This window comes from Colletotrichum siamense (genome assembly GCF_013390195.1).
Source record: "Colletotrichum siamense strain Cg363 chromosome Unknown KSG_Cg363_contig03, whole genome shotgun sequence".
In the NCBI taxonomy this organism is placed as follows: Eukaryota; Fungi; Ascomycota; class Sordariomycetes; order Glomerellales; family Glomerellaceae; genus Colletotrichum; species Colletotrichum siamense.
The window spans coordinates 1,449,970-1,467,052 of NW_023501016.1; the positions used below are offsets into that span (position 1 = coordinate 1,449,970).

Consider the following 17,083-nt stretch of genomic DNA (forward strand, 5'->3'; position numbering starts at 1 on the left):
GACCTGGGTGCCGTTGGAGGATCGAGTGAGGTGTCCGTCCGGCTTGGAGAATGGCCGGTCAGATCATCCAAAAATGGCAACGGAGAGCAGTGACCTCGCAGCGGTGTTGCTTGTTGGCGAAGAAAGCCGTGCAGTTTGTCGCAGTAAGTTGTGTCACTCGAATCATGAATTGAAGAGACGGACTGATGAGCTGGTAAGACAGCAAGGAGCTGGCGGGGGACTTGACTTGGGCCAAAGTACCGTTCCTGAATTTAGCGTGGTACAGCTTAATGACGAGTGGGGAAAGGTACTTCTCAGTCCGGCCCGACAGCTGTGCGCCCACGTTTCCTTCAGTGAGGCGTTGCAATGTCATCGGTGAACTGTGGTGGTGCACCACGATGCGGGGCGCCACACGAGCCACAATGTGGCTGCCCCGAGCAACCGTTTTCTGATTTTTTTTTCTTCTGAAGCGCAATCGCGGGGCGATTTTTAGAGGTCGGTCACGAAGAAATTCCAACACAAATAACCCCCCTCACTTTCAGCTAAAGTCTCATATTTTTCACCTCATAGGTCATTCATTTCTCGTATCCCCTGTCTCAAGCTACTCATTCACCCATAAACCCCGCCACAATGGGAAAGTCCAGACGAAACAGAGGCGCCCAGAGCCATCGCAAGGACCCCATCGCCAAAACCGTTAAGCCGCCCTCTGACCCCGAGCTGGCCGCCCTCAGAGAAAAGTCCATTCTGCCCGTCATCAAGGACCTCAAGAGCTCCGACCCGAAGTCCCGCACGGCCGCCGCCGCCGCTGTCTCTAACATCGTCACCGACGAAAAGTGCCGGAAGCTGCTGCTGCGCGAGCAGATTGTCCACATCGTCCTCAATGAGACGTTGACCGACGCAAACCTCGACAGCCGCGCCGCCGGCTGGGACATTCTGAGGGTCATTGCCGAGGAGGAAGAGGCCGACTTTTGTATTCACCTGTACCGCCTGGATATTCTCAGTGCCATCGGCTTTGCTTCTCAGGCTGTAAGTGCCCATTCATATAATATCTCAAGTGAGTTCGTTGGTTAACTTTTCACTAGATTCTCGAGAACCTGGCCAAGGGCTCCGCAGTGAGCAAGGGCGAGGCCAAGGTCACATGGGCCATTGCCGAGTCCGTCGTCGCACTCCTGTCTGCACTCGCCGAGGCTCAGGATGAGATTCTTGAGGCCATCGTTGGAATCGAGGGCATCAAGAACCTCCTATTCACGCTTGTAGCTCACGCCGACTCACCGTCAAGCATCTGCCTCGAGGCGCTGTCTGCTCTCCTTACCTTATCTGAGGACAACCGTCGTCTGGCAGAGGATGTCGTGGCCGACGAGAACCCCAAGCCCCTCACGACCTTAACGAAGCTGCAAGCCACTGCCGATGCCAAGGGCGTCTTGGCTTGCGGTGTTCTGCACAACATCTTCACAACTTTGGAGTGGTTCGACAGCACACCGGGTCAGAAGAACCTCTCCGACGCCGCACTCATCCCGACTCTGTCATCAGCACTCCAGGGCTCCGAGCCGGCAGCTGACTTGCCACCCAAGAGCCAATGGTCCAACCCGACCGAGGTCCTCCAGCTCGCACTGGAGATCCTGGCCGACATTGGCACCACCCTCCAAGTATCCATGCAAGGCGGCAACAAGAAGGGAGGCGAGGAATGGAACGGAATTGGAGACGATGCCGCTATGGACGAGGACATCGACGACAAAGCTTCAGGGGAGGAAGACAACGTCGGCGGCGATGACGACGACTCCTCCATGGACGAGGACGACATGGCCGACATGGAGATGGTGACCGGCGCCGACGACGAGGTCGAGGGCGAGGCGAACATGGACGACGTCCCCACGCTCCGCGAACTCATCCAACAAGCCATCCCGAGACTCATCGAGCTCGCGACCACCGCCGCACAGTCCGACGACGCCCTCCGCATCCAGGGCCACGCGCTGTCCGCTCTCAACAACATCGCCTGGTCCATCTCCGTCTTCGACTTCGCCGACGACCACAACGCCGGCATCCTCAAGGCGTGGACGCCCACCGGCAAGGCCGTCTGGGGCAAGGTAATCGTCCCCATCCTCGCCGCCAACACCGCCGACGTCGACCTCGCCACCCAGGTCACCAGCCTCGCTTGGGCCGTCTCCCGCAGCCTGCCCGGCCGCGCGCCCCTCACCGGCGACGAGCACAAGAAGTTCATGGCGCTCTACCACGCCACCAAGAGCCTGCCCAAGAAGGAAGCGAACGGAACGACAAATGGCGAGAAGGCCAAGGACGAGGAGCCCGAGGACCCCTTCCAGGGTCTGGGAGTCAAGTGCATCGGCGTGCTGGGCCAGCTCGCGCGGGACCCCGCCCCGGTGGAGCTCAACCGCGAGATCGGCGTCTTCCTCATCACGGTTATCACGGCTCTGCCCGAGACCCCGGCCGCGGACGCGGTCGAGGCGCTCAACCAGCTTTTCGACATCTACGGCGACGAGGACTTTGCATGCGACAAGGAGGTCTTCTGGAAGGACGGCTTCCTGCAGCATCTCGAGGCGGCCCAGCCCAAGGTCAAGGCGCTGGTCAAGACGATCGACAAGAGGACGCTTCCCGAGCTCCGCTCACGCGCGGACGAGGTTGTTCTGAACCTCGCGCGTTTCCTCTCGTACAAGAAGAAGCACCAGCCTTGAATTGGACCGACCAGTGATGGTACAGGGGTGGCATAGAGGCGAAGTGCATCAAAAGTTCATGTTTTTTTAGGATCATAATGCGAGCATACCACGACGTGATGAGGAAGAAAAAGGATGTGTGCTTACCTGGCTAGATGCGCCTCGCAAACAGCGAATGAAAAGTTTTTGGGGAACATGGGCATTGCACTTCTGACATAGTTAGGGACATAACCGCGATGGTCAATCATAAACTCACTGGCTCTCTTGATGTAAACCGTGCCATGCTTGTGTGTGATCGTGTATCCGTAAGCCGAGACCTGTGTAGTTATAATGGAATTATCCCTCCAAACCCCCATAAACACCTCCCAGCAGCCTGCCCATTTTAGGCGGCGGAGAAAAACAGAAACGAAATGCCCAACCAGACTTCCACAATCAACCAATGGGCTTCATCTTCTTCTTCTTCTTCCCGTCCCCGGACTTGCCCTTCTGAAAGCTCCGCCAGCTGTCGATGCGCTGGTCCCGCGTGGCCTCCCAGTCCTGCTCGTGCTGCCTCTTGCGCTTGCGCTGCTCCGTCTCCTCGTCCTGCTTCTTCTGCTCGCGGCCCTCCTCCTGCATCTGCGCCTTCACCTGCCGCCGCCGGCGGTGCTCGTTGTCGATGAGCACCTCGCGCGTCTTGTCGCGCCACTTCTTGGCGAACTCGTCCGTCTTGAGCTCGGGGCTGTCGACGGTCCACTTGTTCTCGCGGATGAGCAGCATGCGCGCGTCCGCGATGGCCTCGTCGAGGCGCTCGCGGTGCTTCTCGTCCATCAGCTCCGTCTGCGCCTTCTTCAGCCGGTCGAAGGCGTCGGGCGCCAGCGGGTTCTTGGTCTTGTCCGGATGGATGAGGAGCGACTTTTTGCGGTAGCAGATCTTGATGTCGGACTCGGGCACGCCGGGCTGCAGGTCGAGGACGGCGTAGGCGTCTAACCTGAAGGCCTTGAGGATTCTGTCGATTTCGGCATCCTGGAAGAGTGGTTAGTTAGCTATGCGCCGAGGTATCAAGGGGGATGGGTTCCGTTTGCGGGTTGACATACCTTGTCGAACTCCTTCGCCTCTAACTCGAGCGCGTCGAGGGCATCCTTCTCCTCTTTGACGTCTTCGCTGGCCATGGTGTAGATGCGAAGAGCTGGCGATCAAACCTTTCAATACGTAAGTCTTGCGATGAACCTGGAAAGCTGCGGCGGTTCGTGTAGGTGAGAGACCGGCAGAGGTTGAGGGAGGTTCGAAGGGCACGAGGCTGCCCGCGTGCGCAGCAGCCACACACGCCCGGGCCCACTACGCATCCCTGTCGATTTGGCGCCCCACGAACGCTAAGATAAGACACTGGATGGTGATAAGAAATTTTTCGATGGGTCTCGCCCGCCAGCTCTTGGGACTTTTTTGGAGGCGCCTCCAAACCGGCGTTTCTTTCCAACACGACAGGACAAGGGCCCAGTTGTCGACGAGAATCTTTCAACGAAAACCAGCTCGTCGCATACCGGTCAAGATGCCCCGTCGCGCAGTATCACCGACCCCGTCCGACGGCGAAGTCGACATCGCAGACGCCCTCTTTAACACCAATGCCGACGACAGCGGAAGCGAAGGCGGACAGGATGCGGGCTTCGACTTCGACGGGATCCTGAACGGAGGGGGCGAGGAAGAGGGCGAGGAGGATGGTGACGCCGCCTTCATTGCGCTGCAGCAGGCAGCTTCGTTCCGCAAGAGTTCCAACCTGAAGGGAAAGTCTGTAAAGAAGGGCGGTGGTTTCCAAGCCATGGGTACGTCAGGCATTGCATGAAACCAGCATCTCCGGCCAAGCTAACTAGTTCACAAGGCCTCAACGCAAACCTCCTTCGCGCGATCACGAAGAAGGGTTTCTCTGTCCCCACCCCGATTCAGCGAAAGACGATCCCCATCATCCTCGACCGCAAAGATGTTGTCGGTATGGCGCGAACGGGTTCCGGAAAGACGGCTGCCTTCGTCATCCCCATGATCGAGCGCCTGCGCGCCCACAGCGCAAAGATCGGCACCCGCGCGCTGATTCTGTCGCCGTCCCGTGAATTGGCGCTGCAGACGTTGAAGGTTGTCAAGGAGTTCAGCAAGGGAACGGATCTGAAGTGTGTGCTGCTCGTTGGTGGTGACAGCATGGAGGAGCAGTTCGGCTTCATGTCCTCGAACCCGGATATCGTCATTGCGACCCCGGGTCGTTTCCTGCATTTGAAGGTCGAGATGGGTCTGGACTTGTCTTCGATCAAGTACGTGGTGTTTGACGAGGCTGATCGTCTGTTCGAAATGGGTTTCGCTGCCCAGCTCACCGAGATTCTTCACGCCCTCCCGCCGTCGAGACAAAGTCTGCTGTTCTCTGCCACGCTGCCAGCTTCTTTGGTGGAGTTTGCCAGAGCCGGTCTGCAGGACCCGAGTCTAGTAAGACTAGACGCCGAAACGAAGGTTTCCCCCGATCTCGAGAGCGCATTCTTCTCCGTCAAGGGTGCCGAGAAGGAGGCGGCGTTGTTGCACATCTTGCACGACATCATCAAGATGCCGATGGGCACACCCGATGGAGTTCCCTTAGATATCGCGCCATCGAAGAAGCGGAAGCGCGGCGAGGGTGATGGAAGAGGAAAACCAACGGAGCACTCTACCATTATCTTCGCTGCCACTAAGCACCACGTCGAATATCTGGCGCAAATGCTCATCAAGGCCGGCTTTGCGGTCTCATACGTCTATGGTTCTTTAGATCAAGAGGCGCGTAGGATCAACACCGAAAACTTCCGTCAGGGTCGCGCAAATATCCTGGTAGTCACTGATGTCGCTGCCAGAGGTATCGATATCCCTGTCTTGGCAAATGTCATCAACTACGACTTCCCACCTCAGCCCAAGGTCTTCGTTCACCGTGTCGGTCGTACGGCCCGTGCCGGTCAAAGAGGTTGGGCCTATAGTATTGTGCGCGAACTCGACACTCCCTACCTATTGGATCTGCAGCTCTTCCTCGGTCGCAAGCTTGTCATAGGCCACGAAAGCGAGAAGCCATCCTTCGCCGAAGACGTCGTTGTCGGTGGACTTTCACGTGACAGAATTGAGATGAACATGGAGTGGATGAACAAGATCTTGAAGGAGGAAGCCGACATTGAAGCTCTCCGCAGTGTCTCTGTCAAGGCCGAGAAGCTCTACCTCAAGACTCGACACTCGGCTTCCTATGAGAGCGCAAAGCGTGCTCGCGAGATTGTGGGCTCCAAGGGCTGGAACCAGCTGCATCCCCTATTCGGCGCCGCCGCCAACAACGCCCAACAGGCTCGCAATGACATGATGGCCAAGATCAGTGGCTTCAGACCAGCCGAGACCATTTTCGAGATTGGACGCGGAGGAAAGGGCTCAAACAGCGAGGCAGTGGAGGTCATGAAGCAGCTGCGCAAACGTATCACCCCGCACCGTGGCAACAAGAAGGAGGACAAAGATTCGGACGCGGAAATGGGCGACTTCGGCGACGACAACCAGGAGGAAGACGACAACTCAGGCGAGGAAGCAGACTACACCGAGGCCATGGAGGCCTACAACTCTGACGACTCAGACGACAACGACGGCCTCGAGGTCACAATCTCCAACGCGGACGAGGGCAAAGGCAAGAAGAAGAAGAATAAGCAGCCCGACTCCTGGCGCGACTCGGACGTCTACATGTCGTACACGCCGCGCACGATCAACGCCGCCGAGGAGCGCGGCTACGGTGTCACGACGGGCGCGCAGACGTCGAGCTTCGTGGAGGCGGCGCGCGACGCGACGATGGACCTGACCAACGACGAGACGGCCAAGGGCTTCGGCGAGCCGACCAAGACGCGCGGCATGCGCTGGGACAAGAAGCAGAACAAGTACGTCGCGCGCGCCAACGACGAGGACGGCTCCAAGGGCTCCAAGTTCATCCGCGGCGAGTCGGGCGTCAAGATCGCGGCGACCTTCCAGAGCGGCCGCTTCGACAAGTGGCGCAAGGCCAACAGGCTGGGCCGCATGCAGGTCGGCGGGCTCGAGAGGCCGAACATGCCAGGCGCGGTGGACCAGTCCGGGCCGCGGTACAAGCACAAGCTGGAGAAGGCACCGAAGCAGGCGGACAAGTACCGCGACGACTACCAAGTGCGGAAGAAGAGGGTCGCGGAGGCGAAGGAGAAGAGGATTGGCAAGTTCAAGGACGGCGCGGGCAGCAGGAAGGAGATCAAGGGCGCGGAGGATATTCGCAAGGCGAGAGTGGAGAAGCAGAAGAAGATGGAGAAGAATGCCAGACCTTCGAAGAAGAGGTAGAATATGTCTGGATAGTTTATTCTGTGGGTGTGGACTTCGGAGGTTTAATCAAAAAGCGTTTGCTGTCTTCCATTTCTGAACTCCTCGATGACTTCTTCTCCTTCAGTGTACCAGTGGTCACCAAAAGTGTCTACTCCACCCTCCAGAAGGGCCAGCTTTCCCCAGGATGAGACGGGAAACTGCGTATCTGGACTGCAAAGTCGGATGTAGGCAGACTAATCATCGGTTTCTACCCTGTGATCTAGGTCAGGCAAGATTGCCCGTTCCGCCGTCAGCTTACCTGGGCGTATATGCCAAGGCGCTTCATATGTATTCCCCCACCCTGCGCTACAACCAGCAGGCCTGGTCAGATTGCACATTCGGACTCTTGTCATACGCTCAGCGGGGTAGAGCCTGCTAGACTGGGGATGAGTCCGGCACAAAACGTCCCAGCTGCCTGATTGAGGTAAGTCCAAGTCAGAAATGAATGGAAGTTAGGCTGATCTGCCTTCGCCGCTGCATTATTTCTGGCAGTGGCTTCCGCATCTATCGCGGGAGGGGTTCGACCTTATGCCGAGAAGAAGATAACGGCTCTTGAATGCTTATTTAAACAGATCAGCATCTCGTATAACATCTTTTGACGTGCTCGAGCTTAAGCCTCGTCGGTTCGTATCCCCAATCATCGCAATGAAATTTCAAGTTCCCTGGGCTCCAACACTCTGTTTGTGGGCGGCCGTCGCGCCTACGGTTCTTGGAGAACCCATTCCCGCTCCTACAGGCGAGTACAATGTCGGCGCCAAGCGCTTCGTCGTTCCCTTCTTAGACGAGGACGACGTCGTGTGGCCCGATGGTGTTTCGACCGAATACCTCGTTACGTTGTACTATCCTACCACAGACGAGAAACCTTGCCCGAAGCCATACCTCGAGCCTGAACTTGTTGAGTTGTACGAGGATTTATGGAATTACAACATCTCCCACCTGACTTCGACTTTGCGGTGGAATGCCTCTTATCTTGAAAAGGGAACGGGTCCAACGCTCCTTTTCGGGCCCGGCGGTTGGGGTCCACCGACTGATGGCAGCTACATTGCCATCTCTGACCTCGTCTCTCACGGTAAGTCCGTTTCTTGCTGTCTCTATGCTCATGCTGACTTTGACACCGAAGGATACGTCGTGGCTGCATTCGATCACGTCTACGAGCAACCTTTTGTGCGATATCCTAACGGCACGGGTGTCTACGGCCTCTCTCCAGCTTTCACCAACTACACCCTTGCCTGGGTAGAAGAGCTGCACGCCGTCAGAGTCAGACAGCAACTCCACTTCATTGACTACTTCCCCTCCCTGGTGGCAGAGCTCGACGCGCCTTTCAAGACCACCGACTTCGGCACGTTTGGCGTGTCTCTCGGAGGTTCCGCTGCTCTCACCTTAGCACTGGAGAGTGATGCCGTGGCTGCCGCCATCAATGTGGACGGTACCAACTGGGGTCGACTGAACAGCACATCCGACTCGGACCTAAAGAAGCCGTCGATGATTCTGGGCTTCGGGGGCCACAATGCAAACTCTGACCGCACTTGGAGCAATTACCGAGCCTGGCAGACTGGATGGTGGCGTCTGTTCTCAGTGGACGGAAGCCTGCATGCTGACTGGGAGGACCGGACATATTGGAAGATTTTCGGCACAACGGCGACACTGGGACCCATTGATGGCAACAGAATGGTCAATATCACGAGGACATTCCTCAGAGCTTTTTTTGATGAGGTTTTGCTTGGCATTGAGCAGCCTCTTTTGGATGCACCTTCAGGAGGTTTCCCCGAAGTGCATTGGGACGAGATTCACGATGGAAATTGAAGCCGAGCTGGAGATTGTCAACCCATTGAGTTAACTTCAATCGTCTATCTGTGACAAATTTCTTGCAGCTTAACATGCTTTTGAAGGGGTGGAAAAACCTATTCTAACTCTCTTGCCATATCTGGATGATGTACCAAACCCCTTGTCGCTTCACAGTAGCCGCTTCTGCGTCTCTACGTCTTTCTCATGCCTGGCCGGACAATAAGACCTTGAAGGCGCATCATCCCAATCGCAATACGCAATCCAGACTTGCACTGCTGCCAACGTCGTAGCCACAAATACAGAGAAGGCGGTGACTACGAGGGCAGCGATAGCGCACTCGAACATTCTCCGAGGCGATCTTCCTCTTTCCGTGTATTTCTGCCACCAGGTGATGGGTGTTGGGTCATCCACTTCTCTTAGCAATCTCGCGAGCTGGCGACCCCAGTAAGGGTACTGTTCGTATAGCCCATGAAGATCTTTGGGCGGTTGTTCGTTCCCAAAAACGTAGGAGGGGGCATCCAACAAACTCTGATCGAGTTTCTTCTCATCCACCCACTTTTCTAAGAATCTTTTGGACTTTTTGTCGCCAAATACTGGGAACAAGAGATCCAATGTTTTCAGGGTCTCCAACAGGAGTTTGGGATGTAGACAGCCACTTTTGAAAACGCGTCAGTCATGATATCAGCAGGGAAACAATGCACCTACCATTTTACAGCCTCGGCCATAGACTGGTCCAAGCCATCACGCTTGCTCTTTAATCTTTGAAGACTGTATTCAAGAAAAGATCGATGGTGGAAGATGAGAAGAATTTTGAAGTCATCACCATAAATCAGGTGCAAATGATCCGAAAGTTTATCGGTATGCTGGATCCGAATGCCAGTAGCCTGCACCAGAGTGAGTGCTCTGATATTCCTCACATTAATGGGCTGATCCTGTCCCATCCCAAACGATGCTCTTGGGTACACGCGATCCAGGAAGTCAACAATCGTCTCCTCATCCTTCCATGAGAAGGCAAAGAAACCCCCAGCCACTGCATACCCTGACTTAGTGGCAGTCATGAAGATCATTCGAACAACGCAGTCAATTACTGACGAAGTATCCTCATCGTGTGGTTCCGGCAAGATCTGAGCTTTCGACACGGGAATTTCGGACTTAATCTTTCCGATTATTGCTGCGATATCTGCCTCAGCATGCGCAGCCTGCGGCCTTTTCTCGCTCAACACGTAATGCTCATGGGCACATTCTTTCAGGAACTTAGAGAGCCGTTCCTCTCGACCGCTGCCGTGATCGGGACCCCAGATTAGTTCTGGAATGGTTCCTTGAATGGGTTGTGTTTGTGTTGACATTTGGAAGTCCGTCAGTCGTCAAATGGATGTCAGGTGGTTTGTAGGATTTAGAAAACTGAGGGCGCACTCGCTTCTTGTGGCACTCAACTCAGAGGCTTCATATTGGGACAAGGACCGCAAGGCAGACTACGGACTGCGGACTGCCTTGCAGTCTGCCACACCACACAACCTGTACCTTAGATGCATAAGATCACTCCCAAATGTGTTGCTGGGCGGCTAGATCATTATCTATCTATTGGACTAGATTGAACTGCACATGTGATAGGTCCTCTTGTTGAGGGGCAAACCTATTTATGTATACACTTGTCGACCCCTTGTTTCAGAGAATCAGCATGCGAACCAGCTAAGGCAATCTGAGCTGCGCCAGGCTGCTGACGCCTACGGTTCTGTCATTATTAGCTAGTGTGCTCGCTAACAAGAACTGGCCCATTATAACACGTCTGTCTCACGGCCCCAACTCATATTTCCCAGTTTTTGCACCGTCTCGCAGAAAGCTCGCATTTCACCCACAACCTGTTTCACATTTCTCTTTATGTTCCAGCTTGGCCAAGATAACCTGTCAAATTCCCATTGGCAAGATGCATTCTGTCAATGGCTACCATTTTGCAATATCAACGGCATGAACAAACGCTTCAAAGGCGCCATATCTTCTGATGAAGGGATCGAATTGCTATTCGTAGTACAATGTGTCATCCCTCTTATTGCGGTTCTGCTATATCTTAAATACGGTCATCAATTGCCCCGGCGACGCATATTCCTTTGGCGCGTGGTTCTAAATACCCTACGAAATCATGAAACGGAGCTGCATCGATTGTCAATGGAAATCAACACCACGATCCGTGATGAATTGGGGGAAAGGCATACGATTGGCGAAGTCAAACCCAGTGCTAAGGCAAACGAGAGCGCTTCGTCTGGGCGTGAATATTCTATCGAGGCTGACTTGTTGGGCTTTGCACTGTGGTTGCAAACGAAGTCACCAGAAAACAAGAATGTTCTGGCGCCTTTTCGGGCTAATGGTAGTTATCCAGAGGATGAGCATATCTTGGGGCCCCGTCCTCAACCTCTTCCTGTTTCTCCAACGACAACCTCTGACGACCAAGCACTTGCAGTATCTGCGCTGAAGTCCGGAGAGGGCTCAAATGACGCAGCCGCCAAAAGCGAAAAGCTCGTCACTCCAGACGCTATCGTCAATCAGAAAGAAGCAATTGGCAGGGGAAATGCGTCGTCCGAAATGGAAGATCCGAAATTTGCAATAGAATCTGCTACTCCTCTATTCGAGACAACATCGACAACACCAATTCATGACGACAGTCCGTATGGTACCGGCCTGCTCACCACCTCTGATGTGGCTGAAACCCTTGTTCCACACTTTGGGAAGACAAAGACGGCCATCGTCAGGTCACGACACCGGCTGAGAACGAAGTTCGACACTATCGTCATGATTCCCGATGCTGACTTTACTTCCGGAGAAATGGACGTCATAGACAGATTCATGCAAACCCTGCATAGGTTCTTGGCTGAATTTGGTCTCAATCTGCCAAGATTATCGTCCGAATTGGTATCTGCCCAACCCTATGGGAAGGAGCATAGCTTGCCAGAAACTTATATCTGCATCATAGGCTTCACAACAGTCGAAAGTGTCAAGGAGTTTGATATCAAGCTGTCCAAGTCAGAAAACAGGTCAATATATCAGCCCCTTAAGCTATGCTATCTCCTCGACCGTATCAATCGCTCAGCAGCGCCGGAGAGGTACATCATAGAGACTTCCCAGAATATTACCTACTGTGGTACTCTGATGATATCCGAACTCGAGCACGATTTTCCATTTTTCTCTACTATCGGGGGATTGATTACGATTGGGGAAAAAACGTATGCTCTGACGACAAATCATCCTCCTGAAGAAGGACAACATCAAACATCACAAAGCCTGCCTCAGGTCCATCACAAAGAACGTTTCACCTTCGGTCCTAAAGATGTATTCGACTGCGGGGACTGGCGACTCGCTTTGATACAACCTGATCATCGAAGACCGAACATCATCCTGCAGAGTTCTTCTGGTTCAAATTTACTCTTGGATACGCCTAAAGCTATTTCCAACCATTACCGAATTGAATCTCGAGTCTTCTCAGACTTGCGAGATGTCCTGATAATTTCAGGTCGTAGTGGGTTGAAAGAAGGGGTTTTGTCAAAGCGACGCACCTTCATGCTATCGGAGTCACGGCGCTTGCAAGAAGTATGGTCCATAGACCTCGGATTTGATGGTATGTAGTTGAAATCCTGTTACATCGAAAGTTTGAGAATTGACTGACAGCCTCTTAGACTTTCAGCCTGGCGATTCTGGGTCTTGGGTCATTCACAAGAGCGATTCCTCTGTAATGGGCGTTTTGATTGCACGCTCAACTAACTGTGGCTACATGGTTCCATTCGAACAAGTTCAAGAGGATATCAGTACAACGCTGAAAGTACCTACGCTCAAGATTTTCCCGTCGCAGCAACCGTCGAGTGTTACGGAACGCACGAACTTTACAGTCGAGACCCAACTCGACCGATTGATGGAGCACTCCGAGGTTGAAAATCTTGAGGTCGAGAATGTGACCCAGTCCAGAAGGTTTCTTCGAATGATTCCAAAAAGACTTGGATTGTTTCCGATCAAGAGATTTCTGCCATTCTCGGCGCAGTTGTACTCCATGGTTGGAGTTACCTGGCTGGAACTAAGTCACGGTCTTCTCTCGTTCTTCATGCTCATCAAGACTATACTGATGTCTCATGCTTTCGTGGTCTCGTTCGTCTTCATATATTTATTGACAGGCGCGATCACTGCATGGGACCTGGCCAAGTCTTCAGAGACTACTTTGGATCATTTTGGAGACCCTGATTTCAACTGGTATCAAGGAACACGAGCTATCCCCTCCTGGGCCTTTGGACTACTATTTAGCGCTTGCGTGCTCAGCTTCGCTAGAACATATGGTTGGCTCGAGATGGTATCAGCATCGGTAAAATTTCTTCTATTGATAAGCATTGGTTTATATTGTGGCTTGTATGCGTTGCCATCGGACATATACACATTCATGGAACGCCCAAGTAAGTCTTTGTTTTCCCACTGATATATTATGGAGGGACACTGACAGATTTCGGTTGGCTCAGTGCTGCTCTCAACGTGGCTTGTGGCACTTGCCATGGCCATGCTGTCAACTTGGCTTCACCTCACACTCTACTTCACTAGGTTGGTGTATGCTCTAGGTACTGAATCAGAACGTCAAAGTGTTGACACTGGTCAACTTGAACTCTCGTCAACCCAATGGATTGACACAGATGGCCACTCTTTTGCGCTGATCGAGATCGAACCAAAGTGGAAGAGGTTTATAAAGTATATGTTGGTTGCAATTCTTACAACTGTCATGGGCATTTGTGTCACCGTGCGAGCACTGACAGGTACCTGGAATTGGACAATAAGTACCTACGCTCCATGATCCTCGGCATAGTTCATTAACTAACGAAACGAAACAGCTCTGTTCTTAATGCACATGGGCATGTGGATTGCGTCATTTCTTATTACTCAAGCTCAATACAATCTTCCTCGGCGAAGTATACCCCTCACAGGGGGCCTGGTCGCTGGTGCGTCTGGCAACAGCGAGATAAAAGCATCGCCAATGGAGCCCCAGACAGACGGGAGAGACGCATACAACCAGTAGGGGTGTCAAGACAAGACCGCCCCTTTCAATTCTGGACGAGCAAAATCAATTTAATCGGACTTCGACGATTTCTTGGCAGAGATCTACGAATTCATTACTGGGCTTTGAACAACAACTTTCTACCTAGCCGTCGAGTTTTCTCTGAACTAGGGTCAACAAAAACGAGACTGGCGACACCACATAGAGGTTTCAAGGTTGATAGAAGGGTTAAGGGTGACAGGGACGGGAAGGAAGGCAGGAACGATGCAAATAACGACGCCATAATGCTCAACCTAACAGCAAAAGTAATCTGTATGTTGCAGAAAAGCCCGTATTGAATTTCAGCAACACCACAAGCGGCTATATGAAGTATCCATCAAGTCACACAAATTACTGCCCCAATTATTGCAGCAAACAAATTCCCACTCATCGACAATACTGCGAACCTAAAAAGACAGCCCGGCATCAGCACCGTGCTCCCCCGGTTTCACCCCGGCCCATCCCGGTCTAGACCCGGCCGCTCCCCCGACCCCTGACTCTTCCAAGTGAGCAGCAAATCCAGGTCCTCCAACTCCACACTTTCCCCATGTTCAGTTCTCCACTTTCCCCCGCGTCAGCTCCCTCGAAATTTCCCACCCAAGTCTCCTCCCAAAAGTCACCTCACCCTTCCATTCTTCAACCCACATTTCCTCTTCCATCCACCTCATTTGCAGAGCGTGCGGCCATCCTTTCCACCTCTCCCGCCGCAACAGAATCAACCTCCGCTTACCCCAAATGTGCCCCGTTGCATTTGGTGTCGTTGCAGCTGCTTGCCGCGGGGCCGTATAAGTGCCGATCGCAACCGCCGCAGCGTCGGTGATCTCGGCAATGTTTCACTCCTTCAACAGCCGAAGCCCGCCAGCCTCTGCGGTAGGCTCCGCAACGCCGTCGCGGAAGGTGAATAGATCATGCCAGGAATGCACGAGGCGCAAAGTCAAATGCGACGGCGGCCATCCGTGTGCTAGTTGCGAGTACTACAAAGTTGCAGATACTTGCGAGTACAGGCAACGCAGTAAACGGCATGCCGTTAGCCGGAGGTAATTCTCATTCGTTACTCTCATCTCACTCAACCTCTGGTCATGTATTTCATGCTAATCTCATCATAGTACACTTGAGAGGGCATCTGAACAACTCCAGGCCCAGTCTCGCATTCTCAACGAACTTTTTCCCGATATCCCAGTAGAAGACCTTGTTGGAAAGACTCGCTTGCAGCTTCTCGCCCTCATCCCTCGTGACTCACTCTACAACATAGCGCCCACAACTCAAGATCCTTCACCGACAGATATCTCCGCCGTTGATGAAGACGACGATGATAATGACCCGAATGACTCGACTCAGATCTCGGAGAACGGCGAACCCGCCAACGACAGGCGATGGGACGAATCCGCTGCCGCTCATCAGCCCACAGCGACTATCCGTGCAAGCGACGACATCAATGCCATCTCCCTCGCAACAGACCAGCATCGCCGCTCATACTTGGGCGTCACCTCTATGAGCGCTGTACTGAGAGCAATCTTCCGCCTCTGTCCAGCCGCCAAGGAACACACCGCCCAACGCGCAAAGTCATGGACAGAGTCCTCATCGTTGCCGCATTATCAACAAAGCCTGCCTCCACTCTCTATCCTCAACGCAGCCAGTCAAGGAATGAACCCCCTCCGCGAGCAACGCTGCATCGAGTTCTACTTTGACCACATCCACCCCATAACGCCCATCCTGAATGAAGATGACTTTCGCAACACCTACGCCGCAGGCAACCGCCACGATGACTCCTGGCTCGCTCTTCTGAACATGGTCTTCACTCTCGGCTCCGTCGCGTCAGGGAGTGACACACTACACGTGCAATATTATAAGCAGGCACGCGCCCATCTCGGTCTCGACTCTCTGGGGTCAGGGAACATGGAGAGTCTTCAGGCGTTGTGCCTTCTCGGCGGCTACTACCTTCACTACCGCAACTCACCCAACATGGCCTACGCAGTTCTTGGTGCTGCTCATCGCGTGGCCATCGCCCTTGGCTTACATCGCGAACCCGTCCGAAGTCATCGCCACGCAACCGAGCACACCGCCGAACACCACAGCATCCGCACCGAGACCCGGCGACGGACATGGTGGAGTCTCTTCTGCCTCGATACGTGGGCCAGCATGACCCTGGGCCGGCCGACCTGCGGTAGATGGGATAGCAGTACCATGGACACGCTTCTACCGACTCCCCTCACTCCAGACGACCACGTCGCAGCGTCCCTGAGAGCTAGTTGCCACTTCTGCCACATCTGCGACCGAATCCAGCATCGCTTCGCCCAGCCCGCGCGGCTCTCCGCCCACGAAGCGCTGTCCTTCGACCGCGAGCTCCGCGACTGGCACGCCTCTCTCCCCGAAGCCCTCAAGAACCCAGCCAACTCCCCACCGAGGTTGACCGTCGCCCGCGAGTTCATGCGAAACAGATACCTCAACGTCCGCCTAATCCTCTCCCGCTGCTTCCTACTATACCTCGCCCACGACCACAGCCTCAAACGGGGCAGCACTTCCGCAACCAGCGACGTCGCTTCGAACATCTCGCAAGAAGAGCTTTCCCTAGTCGAATCGTGCCGCACCGTCGCGTCAGAAGCAATTGACGCCATCACGCTCTACTGGACACCCAACCGCGTCCACGTCTGGAACTCGGCGTGGTATCTCTTCCAAGCATGCATGGTCCCATTATTATCCATCGCGATCGAAACCCACCGAGCAACAGCAGTCCGCAAACAGCAACACCAAAACGCTCAGAGACGAACATCAGGCGCATCGACCTCGGTCCCGATAACCTCAATCACAACACCAAATCATCCGCCTCCAGCAGTCGCAGGCTCTCCGGACACCGTAGCCTCCGTAGCCTTACAAACATGGTGCGCAAGTCTGACCAAGGCCCTCGAACTTTTCGCTGAGATGCGCCCTTGGATGCGTGCCTCGGACAGGGCCCCGGATATCGTGGCAGCGCTGTATGAAGCAGTCACCGCGGAAGTCGAGGGCGGGTCCAATGCGGGGTCCACGATTTGGACACCATCCGCGACCACGGACGGAGGGATGGATCTGTTCGGATGGTGCGATGAGCAGCTCACAGAGCTGGACTGGAGCACATTCCTTGGAGGCGGGAGTGGGAGCGGGATGTCAGCTGGGGATGACCATTTGATGTTTTGAGATCTTCTGCGTAACAATACCAACGGAAGCCCTTTTGATCGGCCTTTCTATCTGTGTGAGTAAACGAAGGCTTGTGGGTTTTGCTTCTCGCGGCAGGCTC

The 17,083-nt window shown here is 54.2% G+C and overlaps 5 protein-coding genes across 5 annotated transcripts; 4 read left to right on the forward strand and 1 right to left on the reverse strand.

Annotated features, from left to right (window-relative positions):
• Positions 1–609: 609 nt before the first annotated feature.
• Positions 610–2,666, forward strand: CGCS363_v004404 (putative ARM-like repeat-containing protein; the record flags this gene model as incomplete). Its single annotated transcript, XM_036636253.1, has 2 exons — positions 610–1,005; positions 1,062–2,666. 2 exons carry the CDS (start codon positions 610–612, stop codon positions 2,664–2,666), a joined length of 2,001 nt encoding a protein of 666 aa, XP_036497927.1.
• Positions 2,667–3,077: 411 nt separating this feature from the next.
• spf31 (J domain-containing protein spf31) lies at positions 3,078–3,793 on the reverse strand (the record flags this gene model as incomplete). Its single annotated transcript, XM_036636254.1, has 2 exons — positions 3,078–3,647; positions 3,719–3,793. The coding sequence occupies 2 exons, from the start codon at positions 3,791–3,793 to the stop codon at positions 3,078–3,080; spliced, it is 645 nt and encodes a 214-aa protein (XP_036497928.1).
• Positions 3,794–4,170: 377 nt separating this feature from the next.
• Positions 4,171–6,950, forward strand: DBP10 (ATP-dependent RNA helicase DBP10; the record flags this gene model as incomplete). Its single annotated transcript, XM_036636255.1, has 2 exons — positions 4,171–4,441; positions 4,498–6,950. The coding sequence occupies 2 exons, from the start codon at positions 4,171–4,173 to the stop codon at positions 6,948–6,950; spliced, it is 2,724 nt and encodes a 907-aa protein (XP_036497925.1).
• Positions 6,951–7,616: 666 nt separating this feature from the next.
• On the forward strand, positions 7,617–8,774 carry CGCS363_v004407 (putative 1-alkyl-2-acetylglycerophosphocholine esterase; the record flags this gene model as incomplete). Its single annotated transcript, XM_036636256.1, has 2 exons — positions 7,617–8,040; positions 8,092–8,774. 2 exons carry the CDS (start codon positions 7,617–7,619, stop codon positions 8,772–8,774), a joined length of 1,107 nt encoding a protein of 368 aa, XP_036497926.1.
• Positions 8,775–12,305: 3,531 nt separating this feature from the next.
• Positions 12,306–16,983, forward strand: CGCS363_v004408 (Lactose regulatory protein LAC9; the record flags this gene model as incomplete). The annotated part of the gene is made up of 3 exons (XM_036636257.1): positions 12,306–12,363; positions 12,422–12,884; positions 14,919–16,983. 3 exons carry the CDS (start codon positions 12,306–12,308, stop codon positions 16,981–16,983), a joined length of 2,586 nt encoding a protein of 861 aa, XP_036497923.1.
• Positions 16,984–17,083: the final 100 nt, after the last annotated feature.